General features: G+C 31.4%; 1 protein-coding gene across 1 annotated transcript in view; it reads right to left on the bottom strand.

The window, feature by feature from the left end:
* The window catches only part of LOC115876592 (fatty acid synthase-like), a 66,489-nt gene that overhangs the window by 31,015 nt on the left and 22,169 nt on the right, over positions 1 to 13,305 (bottom strand). The window contains 5 exon segments of the mRNA XM_030892412.1: positions 1,999 to 2,211; positions 5,544 to 5,770; positions 6,724 to 6,755; positions 9,549 to 9,787; positions 12,478 to 12,809. Of these exon segments, the coding sequence (XP_030748272.1) occupies positions 1,999 to 2,211; positions 5,544 to 5,770; positions 6,724 to 6,755; positions 9,549 to 9,787; positions 12,478 to 12,809 (1,043 nt within the window).

Genomic DNA, 13,305 nt, shown 5'->3' with positions numbered 1-13,305 from the left:
ATAAATTTCTTGCAGTTTTTAGGTATATAATAAAATTATATAAGAGTTTTTTGCCTTGAACTGCTAATATAGAAATTAATTCCACGCGTCATAATGTGGATCAACCTCCTCTCACTACCGGTTTCGGGGCCCTACCCCATCATCAGGTGACCTGTTTTAACGCAATTTTAGCATTGGTTTTAGGTCCTCATCGGATACACTTATAAAATCATGTTTATTGCTTTTGTAATGTCACTGTGATTGAAATGTTATATTTTTATTGTTTATTGACGTTTACTCTGATAGAGATGGTTTTAAGTTCTGAAGTATTGTTGCCTAAATTGATCATGGTAGTGATCAACTTTTGTACTGAAAACCATATCTGCTAGAGTAACTGCCTAACAGATAATAATAATTTGATTTTTCAAAACCAGTGGCTTTACATAAATCATAACCACTATTTTATAAGTTTGTTAACTAGGACCGAAAGCCAAGGCATGGTTTTAATGTAAAAAATACGAAAATACGTTGGTGTCTTCTTCAAAAGCGAATATATCCAAAAAATAATAAAGCTATTGAGATGAATCAAAAACAAATTATGGAGAAAAGATGCACCTAGATGACAAAAAGATTTTTAAATTTCTTGCTTTGTTAATGTACTCCACAGAGTGTTTCAAACATTCACCAAAATATCAATATTTTTTCCTCTCGCATAATTGACAGATGGCAACTTTTATTTTTAATTTAGAAAGAGACAAAAAAAAACATCAAGTTTGGTTAACTAGAACACAATATACTAAGGGCTGGCAAAGGTTAGTCTTGGGTCGAGATTTCCGTATGTAAGAAGAGTACAATGCGTTTATAATGTACTGAACAAAGAGAGGACAGTAAACACGTTGCCAAACGTATGAAATAAACCGAGAAACTGTGCACATCGCTAAGAGACGTGGAAGGGGATATAGCAGATTTGTCGCAGTTGACCGGTCGACCCAATCAATACCCCTGTCAGTACTTAAAAGTTCTAGGGAAAGGTGTACGTCATGCGTTCAGCTTCACGATTTAATTATGTCTCGTGATACTCAATTTGTTTATTTATTAACGAGTCGTTGTAATTTTCCCTATAGCTTGAATTTTTTTTAAGTCCAAGCTAGAAACACTTGCATTTTTGGTAAAAATAAGTGGAATTGAGTGGGTGTTCGATAGTGGTCGCGCTATTAGAACTCTGAATTCAAAAATCGATATCTCGAAATCTATTAGAAATAATAGGTTGTAATTTTTTGAAGAACTTTGTTAATATTTCTGCTGTATTTTCTATGTAGAGAGTATGTGAAAATCTTTATCAAGAAAAAAATTACACGATTGCTGAAAATTGCTATGCTTTAAAAGTAAATGGATGGATTGTTTACAATTTTTGAATGGAAAAAACAAACTTATCGAATTTTTCTTATGTAAACATATTGTAAAATATCCGATCCTGAAAATAAAAAAAAGTTTCAATATCTAAAGTGGTTCTTGAGTTATGGCCTGTTATGTGTTAAAAAGTTGAGTTTTTAAAATTATCGCGATTACTGACGTTTGCTCGTTATAAAAAAATGACACCCTAACGATTTCCTTATAATTCCATTTCGGATGCTCAGAAACATGTCTAATGATTTTATCTAGTTATCTCTTGAAAAAAAAGTCTTTTAAAAATAAGCGGTTTGCGATCGTGATTTTACTTTACTTGATAGGGAAAGGCGTATTGGCAACGCCGCAACAGCACACCGTCGCGCGTCGCGTCGGTCGGTCGCATTTCTCTCACTCCGACTTAATAAGATCCCTATGCGACTTATTTCCACACATGTAAATGCCGACCCAAAAGTAACAGTTGCCAGCCGGTATAAGACTTTAAAATACATAAAAATTTTAAGGTGCCCGTTTTTCGTGCCGGTAAAAACTGCCTCTGAGGTAAGTTTTTTTAGATTGCACGCGAAAACTATAATTCTATAGTGAGCGTATTATTAATAAAAGTTGACTTACCCTCACTAATCTCAAAGTTGCCGGACACGGCATGATACAACACATTCAGATATAATCTCAAAGATGGATCATGTATGGACGAAACGGAACAGGCCCTTATAAACCGACAGTTTTCAAACACAACTTTTGTATCTTTCAACATAAGTCTGTAGGAATCAGCCAATGCTTCCCAAACCAATAATAAATATCCCATAGCTGGATAAATATTTCTTCCTAAAAATAAAATTTTAAGAGTCTATTACGCTGTACTTTCGGGTCGCTCTCAGCGGTCGGGTAAAGCGGGTGTGTAGCCGAAGGAAATATACAGGGTGGTCTGAACTGTATTCCGGAACCTTTGGTTGCATACTTTACTGATAAAAATAAGTAAAAAAGTTCATATAAATGTATGTCCTAAAATGCTTAGTTTCGGAGATACAGGGTGTAGAAGTTTCATTTTTATTTCAACTTTTTCCAAATAATTTCTAAAGTAACGTCAATATTTGGATGAAAATTGGTGGCTGGGAGTTTTTTGACATGAGAAATTTGATTTTAATATCAAAATAACTCCTATTTGTAGGGGGCGCCACCTACATGTGTTTTAACTGTTTTGAAGAGTAATAACTTTTTGTCCGTACCTGTATAAAACTACTGAGTGAAAAAATATACATTTGCTTGATTTTCTACGTTAAAAATGTCTCTTGGTAAAAATCGCTACGAGCAACCGTTCTCAAGATATTTACAATGGAAATAGTCAATACATGTCATTATTGGCTAAAAATAAACATGCAATGTTGATAGTTATTTGACTGAAATGAGAAATTTGGGAACTTTTTTTTTTCAACTAATCATAAATTTTTCTTCGAAAAAATGATGATAAAACAGTTTCTGTTGAACTTTTGGCACAAAAACATTGCAAATTTATGATTTTAGTCTAATAACTAATTAGTCAACATGTTTAATTTATGTCAATAATGACAGGTATTGGTAATTTCGAATCCAAATATCTCGAGAAGCATTACTCGTAGCGATTTTTACCAAGAGATCTTTTTTACGTAAAAAATATCGTAAATGTATATTTTTTAACTAGCTAGTTTAATACAGGTACGGACGAAAAGTTATTACTCTTCAAACCCGTTAAAAAATACCTAGGTGGCGCCCTCTATAAGTAGGAGCAATAATAACATCAAAATCAAATTTATCATGTCAAAAAACTCCCAGACACCAATTTTCATCCAAATATTGACGTTACTTCGGAAATTATTTGGAAAAAATCGAAATAAAAATGAATCTTCTACACCCTCTATCTCCGAAACTAAGCATTTTAAGACATACATTTATAAGAACTTTTTTATTTATCTTTATCTGCAGAATATGCTGCCGAAGTTTCCGGAATACAGTTTGGACCACCCTGTATATTACATTTCAGAAATCTGCCTAAGGCTTGGCCAGATTCTGTCATGTTAAGCCACACCCAATTTTGATTAAGGTTTGCAGAGCTTCAGCATTTGCCATAAAATCGCTAGTAATTTGTTACAAAACCATATAAATTATACAGGGTGGCGCACCTCATTCGCCTCGGTTGATTATACGAAAACGGAAAGATGTAGAAACAAAATATTTTATGGGTATATGTGGAGAGGCAATGTGCACAATTTAAAATTATTTTAAAATGTACAGGGTGTTTCAGAACTAAGATCTATACCAAAGTTATATTTTTTCTTATGGAACACCCGGTATTTTATTTCATTTTTGAATTCTTGAGCCCAAAAAAAGGTATTTATTATAAGGGTTAAATGTGTTTAAAATAATTGGTTTTTGAGATATTTAAATATATTTAAAAATGCATGCTACAATAAAATAAATTATTAACACCCTGTACATTGCTTTTCAGAATTAATTCTTGTGCTGCCTTTTAAGCTAGAGAAATAAACTTTACTGAAAAATTCGATTGCTTTGTTTAATGTATACAGGGGTATCAAAAATTGCTGATCTATTTTAAATATTTATTTTATACAAAAACTTCGTTATTTCGAATACAACACCCTTTATTTTTTTAAATAAATCGAAGCAGATTGAAATACTCTTTCAAACTATATTAGGGTTTCCTATCGAAATTAGTTTATGAACTTTATTTACATTTATAGCAGTTTACTTTTATTTAATTTACCTACAATAGTTTAATAAATAATATTTTATTATTCTATCGAGAAAAACGAAGAAGTAATTCTCTGATATATTTTACGATGACTTTACGATGATTACGAGCCAATTACGGCAAATTAATTTTCTCCACTTCCAACTACAGGCTTCTGCCTAATAGGTTTTTTATAAACCACACTACCATAGCTTTGCCAAATTAAACAAGTAGTTATTCAAAATAACGCTTATCATGAAGATTCCTATTTGAATATCTTTGAGCATAAGCCCTTGAGGCCAAGAAGCAATTTTCCTCACAAGATCAAATCACTAGTAACATACCCATTCGTTCCGCCAGCAGATACTGCTTTAATTTTCTTGACAAAATAATGAATACTTACTTATAAAATTATTGTAACTAAATTTAAGTAAACTGTTATAAATCTAAATAATAATGTCCATAAACTAATGTCGCTTTTGAAAATAGTTCACTAGAAAATTGCCATGGCAACACCAGTCCTCTCGCCATTTTATTGAAAAATCGCTTTTTATTCAAAATCTGAGCTAGATAGGTATAGGCAACACTACTATAGTTTGAAAGAGCATTTAAAGCTGCTTTGATTTATTTTAAAAAATACAGGGTGTAGTATTTGAAATAACGAAGTTTTAATGTAAAATAAATATTTAAAATAGACCAGCAATTTTTGATACCCCTGTATACATTAAACGAAACAATTAAATTTTTCAGTAAAGTTTATTTCTCTGGCTTAACAGTCAGCACAAGAATTAATTCTGAAAAGCAATGTACAGGGTGTTAATAATCTATTCTATTGTAGCATGCATTTTTAAATATCTTTAAATATCTCAAAAACCAAATATTTTAAATACATTTAACCCTCATAATAAATATCATTTTTTGGGCCCAAGAATCCAAAAATGAAATAAAATACGGGGTGTTCCAGAAGAAAAAATATAACTTAGGTATAGATCTTAGTTCTGAAACACCCTGTACATTTCAAAATAATTTTAAATTGTGCACATTGCCTTCCTACATATACCCATAAAATATTTTGTTTCTACATCTTTCCGTTTTCGTATAATCAACCGAGGCGGATGAAGTGCGCCACCCTGTATATCACTGTAATCACGAAACTTCAATCTATTTCCGTATTGTAAAAAAACTAAATTTTAAATTACATTACAATGCGGATATAGTACAATCCTTTATCTTTAATTTCCTTCTTTATTTGTGTAAAAATACCTAGCCACTTTTACATAAAACGTTAAATGACGAACGCTTATTTTGCTACTTTTTCGGACTAGTAAAATGGACTCTTAAGATTTACTTCTACACCTAACTAATTAGTTGTCAACTAAATAATTAGTTATTTCTCCGACGAGAAATTATTATGCAATTTATATATCTTTACCATCAGCTACATGTCCTTCCAAGAAAGAATGCTCAGGCAATTTGACATCAATTAGAATTGTTTTTTCTTCAAAAAATTGAGAATTTTCATCTAAAGTTTGAACGGACCAATTTTTTTCGTGATTCCAGCCTACGGACGGAGAAATCATAGGTGTGCCTCTGCTGACTGGATACGGCACCTTAGGATATAAGTGTTGGAGTTGAGGGTTAACACCGAGCTCGTATAATCTAATAAGTAAAAATAACTGATTACCTTTTATCGTTTTTTTATTAAAATTTAATTTTGGTATTTTCACAATTTATGAAATTGCGATAAGCACTTCTTACACAAAACATATTCTGAAAGATAACTCTCATAACGCTATAGTCCTTATTTTTTATTTACACAACTAATATGTTTCGGTCGGATTGTACAGTGAGTATTTTGTAATAGTGTTGATATTATATAAAAATTGGCGCCGGGAGGCACGAGTTATATTGTGTGTGTGTGTATAAGTGCTGAATAGACAACAATAGACTAGCATTTTTCCAAGTACAGATTCTATTTTTTACACTCTGTCGCACGAGCTCTTCAAGCTAGTTAGTTTTTAAAACAGATGTCAATTTTTTAGTTTTTTTATATAATTAAATAAAACTTAAATGTAATTCATTCAAAAATACACACTGCGCCGGATGGTTATTCTAGCGGGACAAAATCTCAAGAGCAATGTTTGGGACTTAAAATCTAAGAACGTAGCAAATGGTCTAATATATAGCAACTATATGGTTAAATTCATTTATTTATTAACAACTTAATTTATTAATAAATAAATACAAGATAATAAAACTATGATATTATTCGTACATGACACACAAAAGCCGTATTGTAAACTATTGCCAAATACATAAAATTATGATATCAAAAAACTCTTTAGCAGTTTTTTTTTAATTAATTTGTAATCTTGTGACACCCTCTATAATTTATTTTAAAAAAATATATTTTATTTTAAAAATAATAAATAAGATAGATATTTTAATTTTAATTTTAACACTCGGTAATTGTAAATTCATATATAGTAAGTATCTAAGACAATTTTTTAAACTCAGTGCCTTTTGATGGAGTTGTTTTGTTTTTATCTACCCGATTTTATTGTGTATAATCCAGAGGTCACCAAGTTTCATATAAATTTTACTAACTTTACCCATTTGGTTGATGAATTTCAAAATCTCTTCTAATTCTCCTTGTAGGATTTCATTCTTCTAGATCACATAGTAAGGAATTTTCATACAACAAATTGTTCCGACATAATTTTACTCTCCAAGAGGATGAATTTCCTAAAATCGCTTTGTGTAGCTAATTCACTAATGTCGTTTAAACGAACCTTTGTTCTGATATTTATGTATCTAAATCTGGCTGTATGAACTGATCCTTAAAATATCTAAAAACTTGATATATAATCTAACTGACAAACCACTGACAATGACAAATAATTTATTTCTGGAGGTATTGTGTGTAGGTGTTTTTCAGGTATGTTTTAATATTTAGTCAATTTACACAAAGAAATAGCCATTCAACAATTTAAAAAATACTTCATAGCAAATCTAGACATATATACCTTTCATTTAAAAAAAGAATCAACAAGATTGATAAAGCAGTTTCGGCAGGGATAGATGTAACAAAAAAAAACATATATAAAAACTCAAAAGCCTTTTGAGTTTTTATAGATGTATGGATTTTGTTGCAAATATTATTCCTAATCTTAATTTGGAAACTGCATTTCGCTAGCTACTGTAATTTTGGAGTTACGATTTTTTAAAATTTTTAACCCCCTCCTATACCCCCTTACCAACCCCCACCACCACCAAAAACTAATGGCAAGATTCTCGGTGCCACAGTATTTTTTGTGCCAAATTTGGTTAAAATCGGTTCAGCGGTTTTGAGCTATCGTGTTACAGACGGCAGACAGACAGACAGACAGACACCACGAAAATATTTTGTATTTAGGTCATTTATGACCCAAATAACTCATTTTGAGTGAAATTAAAAAACTTTTTTTGCCGATCCTAATAGCCTACCATACCTATTGGTATGGTCGGCCCTTACCAACCCCCCACCCCCACCAAAAACTAATGGCCAGATTCTCGGGTGCCACACTATTTTTGTGCCAAATTTGGTTAAAATTGGTTCAGCGGTTTTTGAGCTATAGTGTTACAGACGGCAGACAGACAGACAGACACCATGAAAATATTTTGTATTTAGGTCATTTATGACCCAAATAACTCATTTTGAGTGAAATTAAAAAAACTTTTTTTTTGCCGATCCTAATAGCCTACCATACCTATTGGTATGGTCGGCTAAAAAGGAGATAAAATGTTTAAAAATTACATAAATATAATCGCGCTCGGGAATAACAACATCTAGCAAAAGATCTATTTTTTTAGAATATTTATAATTCAATAATGATCCCGATATATTACAGGTTGTGCTAGAAGTTTTCGTTCTTGTTTTTGTTGATCTTGTGGTAATTTTACCCATAACATTCCTAAGGAAACTCGTAAAGCAACGTATGAATTAAATTAGACTAAGTAAACGATTTAATATTATATAGGGGCACAGCTGTACCATCCTTTTCTCGAAGGTATTAACAGCATTTTTGATCACTCTGTAACTTCGTTTTAGTTAAAGAAAGAATATTAATTTTAACTAAACATGAGGGCAGAGGGCATACTATAGCTGGCTAGATTACTTAAATATCTGGTAATTATACCTCATAGTTTAAGAATTATTGCTATTCAAATTTCTTTAATTTCGACATTAACTCACTGACACATCATCAAAATTCTACGGTACTATGTCTTAAAAAAAATGCTTATATTTATTATATTAAATGTTTATAAGAACTAAGATTATAACCAAAGGAAAAAAATAAAAATCTCAAAATATCCTGGATTAAAAGTTAGTTGTCTAGCCGCCAACGGTAATTGACTTTCCAATCGAGAAAAAGGGAGAAAATTAGAATTAATCGGAGCGATCTCTTTTGATTTTATTTGTATATGAATGTAACAACAATAATTTAAGGATTATTAATTAATGCTACTCAAACTTCTTTGACTTCGACAGTAACTCACTCTCCGTCATCAAAATTCTAAGATACTTCTAGAAGAGTTACAAACTTCAAATTCTGATTTTTAGGTTATTTTTTATGTTTGGTTTGAATTATTATAATAATTCAAAGTTTACTACATACATACTGCCATTACTCGCTGACGAGTATTTGACACGCATCAGAAGATGGTCACGCAAGGCGTTTTCTTTCATGAGCTTTTCTGTGACTGAAAGGCCCGATACGTGATGTTATCTGCCTACTGCACTCCGGACATTTAAAAATATCATTGCTTTGTTACCTCTTTTATGAATTATTGCTAGATAAACTCCTTTAATATTATTTTTAATTATATATTTCCCAAGAAAAAAGTAGGAGAATAACCTACAAAAATATATTAATGATAACATCAAAAACATATAAAAAAATATAAAACAAAACATATAAAATATGCCAAATCTCGCAATACTATTCTTCCACTATCGAAAGTTCTAAGATCTCATGTAAATCTAAGTCAGTTTATTTTATTTAGTTTCTCTTTAAGCACCCTTTCTATAATTTTGTTACAAATTGTTAGTATCAATATTAGACATCTTTATTCCCGTATTAATTATAATGACTTGGCGATTGGCAAAACCAACGAACCCACGACTGTTGTATCGATGAAGAGCTGTCGTTCGCAAGGTGTATGAAATTAAAACAACTTACAATATCTAAATTTTGTAGTTAGAGATATTTAACTTTAGTTTCTGGAAAATAATATAAAATATAAAACATGCTAGTTGTGTAAATAAGGTTATAAACACAATAGATGTTTGACATAAGACTTTTATATTAAATGAAGCTTTGTCTACTACCTTTAAAAAATCTATACATTACCTTCCAATGGACATTAGGAACTCATTTAATCCTCCTCGACTTACTACAGATAAGTTCTTTTTAGAAGGCTTTAATAGAAGATCTATATCACCATTTCCAATTTCAAATAAAATACCTGAACTTTTGACAAAACCCTGAATTTCTTGTGGAACATCGTCATATTTTAAAGAATTTATGATATAGTTGTAATCAATTTTTGCAGAATATGAATCAACAATTACATTATCGCTTAAAATTATAGGCTTGGTAATGATATTATCCAAAATATCTTCGAAATCTCTTGCTAAAAGATAAATTTCAAATGTTATATAATTTGCCAGCTAATATATTGGATGGCTAAAAATTTCATATAATTAATTAATGGTAGAAAAATTAGTTGATTGTTTTTCAAATGTTATTCATATTTCGATTTCACGATACCGTCCTTATAGCAGACAACGTGGAATAGCAGGGTCTGCAAACACTTCTACAAAGACTAAACAACACGTGTAGAGTCTATGGCCTGAAAATGAACCCCCTAAGAAAACTAAATTTATGATAATCACTAAGAGAGAAGATGTCCAAGCCAATGTTCTAATAGATGATACACGTATGGAGAGAGTACAAAAATATAAATATCTAGGCAGTTGGTTGATCGAAAACTTGGATCAGCAGAAATAAAAACTCGAATAGAAATAGCCAGAGCATCCTTTGTAAAACTCAAAAAATGTCTGTGCATTGTGCATCAACTTAAAGCTTAGATTAAGAATGCTAAGGGGTTGCATATTTGCAACTCTACTCTATGGTTCAGGGGCTTGGACACTTAAAACGGCCGAAATGGAGAAGCTTGAGGCATTCGAAAGATGGTGTTATCGGCGTATGCTGAGGATTGCATGGACTGACAAGGTTACAAATGTAGAACTGCGACGCAGAATTCAGAAGGACAAAGAAGTGATTAACACTCTTAAAAAGAGAAAACTTGAGTACTTTGGACATATAATGAGAGGACCTAAATATGCCCTGCTGCCGAACATAATAGAAGGAAAGATAAAGGGCAGAAGAAGCCAAGAAAGAAGAAGAACATCATGGCTCAAGAATTTGAAAGAATGGTTTGGAATGAGTTCAAACCCGTTATTCAGAGGAGCCGTTAACAAGGTTAGAATTGCCATAATGATTTCCAACCTCCATTAGGAGATGGAACCCGAAGAAGAAAAATTCATATTTCTTCTAAATAAATAGCGAAGAATATAGGTGCGCCAATAAACTGGAATAAAAAAAGCTTTCCCTTTTGGCTTAAAGATAATTGTAATTATCACAGTCCGACAATTATTAATTAATTTCATACCGAAAAAATATTCAATATGAATATATTTTCAATATATTTTCACTCACGTTAAAACCTTGGAACAGACACATATACAGGGTGCTACAAATTCGGGGTACGAGCACTGGTATCTCGGTAACCGTAATAGATACGAACATGGTTAAATTGCGACAAAGTTGCGCTTTAGGATTTTCACCAAGATGCCATCAAAATTTTTTTAAAAATATCAAGGATTGCTGAGTTTTTTGGAAAAATAGTTTTTTTTTAAATCTATTTAATTTTTTCCTGTTGTTAGTTTTTAGAAAATCAAAAAACTAATTGCACACTCCCATAGCCACTTTATTAGGGCTATCTAATGGTATTTTTCGATTTTTAATTAGCTGATAATTTGTGAGATACAGAGGCCAACTTAATTTTTTTAAATACGGACCTGCATTTTTTATTTTAGGTTTTGAAAGAAGTCGGTCTCCTGAGTACAATGATATGCCACACTTATTTTTTTTTTGTTTCGGACATTTGAACATAATTTGTTTAAAAAATTTCAAGTCCGGCTCTGTTTTTTTTTAATATTTAATCTATTCATCGTTACAATACTGTTAAGCTTTCAAATTTAACAATGACGTGGGGTAAACATTGAATACAGAAAATCAAATGCAATAAAATAATATAAAATAATAATAAATGCAATAAAATAATATAAATAAAAAGAAATAAATAAGTAACATAAATAATATAATATAACATAAACAATCGAAGCATTTCCCCGGAAGATGGATTGGAAAGGGTAGATTATCAGTATAATGGCCAGCGGGGTTCGTAAACATGTCGCCAAGGGGCTGGGGGGGGGGGGCATTACTTGACATTATTCATAAAAGTGAAATCAATATATTTCGATTAGAAACTAGTTTGTAGAAGTTGATTTATTTATAATAACTACGATTGATATTATCCATATTATTAAGTCGTATACTGAGCTTTCAAATTCACAATAAAAAAGTTAAAAATAATATCTTTAAATTGCTGACCTGGATAGTATTTATTGGAATCTTTTACTTGGCTTGCTTTTCTGTATTCAATATTAATTAGCGCTGATCAATATTGTTGCGATGAATATAATCAGATTAAATAAATTAAAAAACAAGAGTCGAACTGGAAATTATTTTAAATAATAATTAAACAGTTTTGTTATTGTTAGGGTACCCAAAACAAAAACAAGTATCAAATTTAGCATATCATTGTACTCAGGAGAACCAGTTCTTTCAAAACCTTAAATAAAAAATTCAGGTTCGTATTTAAAAAAATTAAGTTGGCCTCTGTATCTCACGAATTGTCAGCTAATTTGAAAATCTAAAAATACTATCAAATTGTCCTAATAAGTGGCTATGAGAATCTGCAATCAGTTTTTTGATTTTCTGAAAAGTAACGACAGGAAAAAATAAAATTGACTTTCAAAAAGATCCGTTTTTTTTTCAAAAAAACTTAGCAACACTTGAAATTTTTAAATCTTCTTTGATGGCCATCTTGGTGAACATCTCAAGGAGCAGCTTTGCCCCAATTTAACCATCTTTGTATCTATCACTGTTTCCGAGATACCAATGCTCGTACCTCGATTTTGTAGCACCCTGTATATCGTTTTTAATTTTTTATATTTAATTAAAAATATCTCTTACCATAATGTTCGTCTTGCTGAATTACGTCATACAATTCTGCGATACTACTTTTCTTTGCGGCCTTCATCAAAGAACCAATGACGTAGGCCAACTGGACAACTTCTTCCAGACTTAGAGCACGATCAAAATAGGCACATGCCAAACCACCCAGAGATAAATCTTTATTAACGCCAAAGATTTTTGTAGGAGCGATTTGAAGAGCTCTTAGAGTATCGCACATAGACAATTGTAACACAACATTAGTAAGAATGGTGTTGAAAGGTGATTTGGTGTTATCCCTCAGGATTATATTTTTAATATTAAGGTTCTTCGGTTTAAGCATCAGGTGTATTCTGTAAACAAACGTTTTGTTAAGTGTGTTCTATTAGTTAGTTAGTTAAATTATGTACAGGGTGGCCCATCGAAAACGTTGCGCAAGGCATAACGGCCAGGGTATTTCTTTTTTCAAAAAATCCAAAAACACGTCAATTTTGTTTGTGAGTGGTACAACTTTTGCCCCAAAAATGATTGCAAAATCTTTAACCCTCTGAGCGGGGGTGTCATCCCCCAACTTTTTTCAAATGGGAAGGGGGGTCAAGTGGTGCCGCAATGAAAAGATCTTTCTATTCTCTATATTTCCCCGCCTCGTTTTTGAAAATCGATCGAGTCGTTGAGAAAATATGAAGGATTGAAATTTGAAAAGTTTATTTAAACATTTATCAGAATAAATGATAAGGATAAATTCCTTCGACCAATTTGCTGTTTTTTTCTTATTATTTCTAGATGTTTACGCATTTTTTCACTTGCCACAAGGTTGAACGACCAGGTGCGGTCTCAATATCGTTAAAC

This window comes from Sitophilus oryzae, unplaced genomic scaffold (assembly GCF_002938485.1).
Source record: "Sitophilus oryzae breed Bouriz unplaced genomic scaffold, Soryzae_2.0 scaffold_1440_pilon_pilon, whole genome shotgun sequence".
NCBI classification, from domain to species: Eukaryota; Metazoa; Arthropoda; class Insecta; order Coleoptera; family Curculionidae; genus Sitophilus; species Sitophilus oryzae.
The sequence above is the reverse complement of the archived record's forward strand: the minus strand, read 5'-3'. Positions and strand labels throughout refer to the sequence as shown.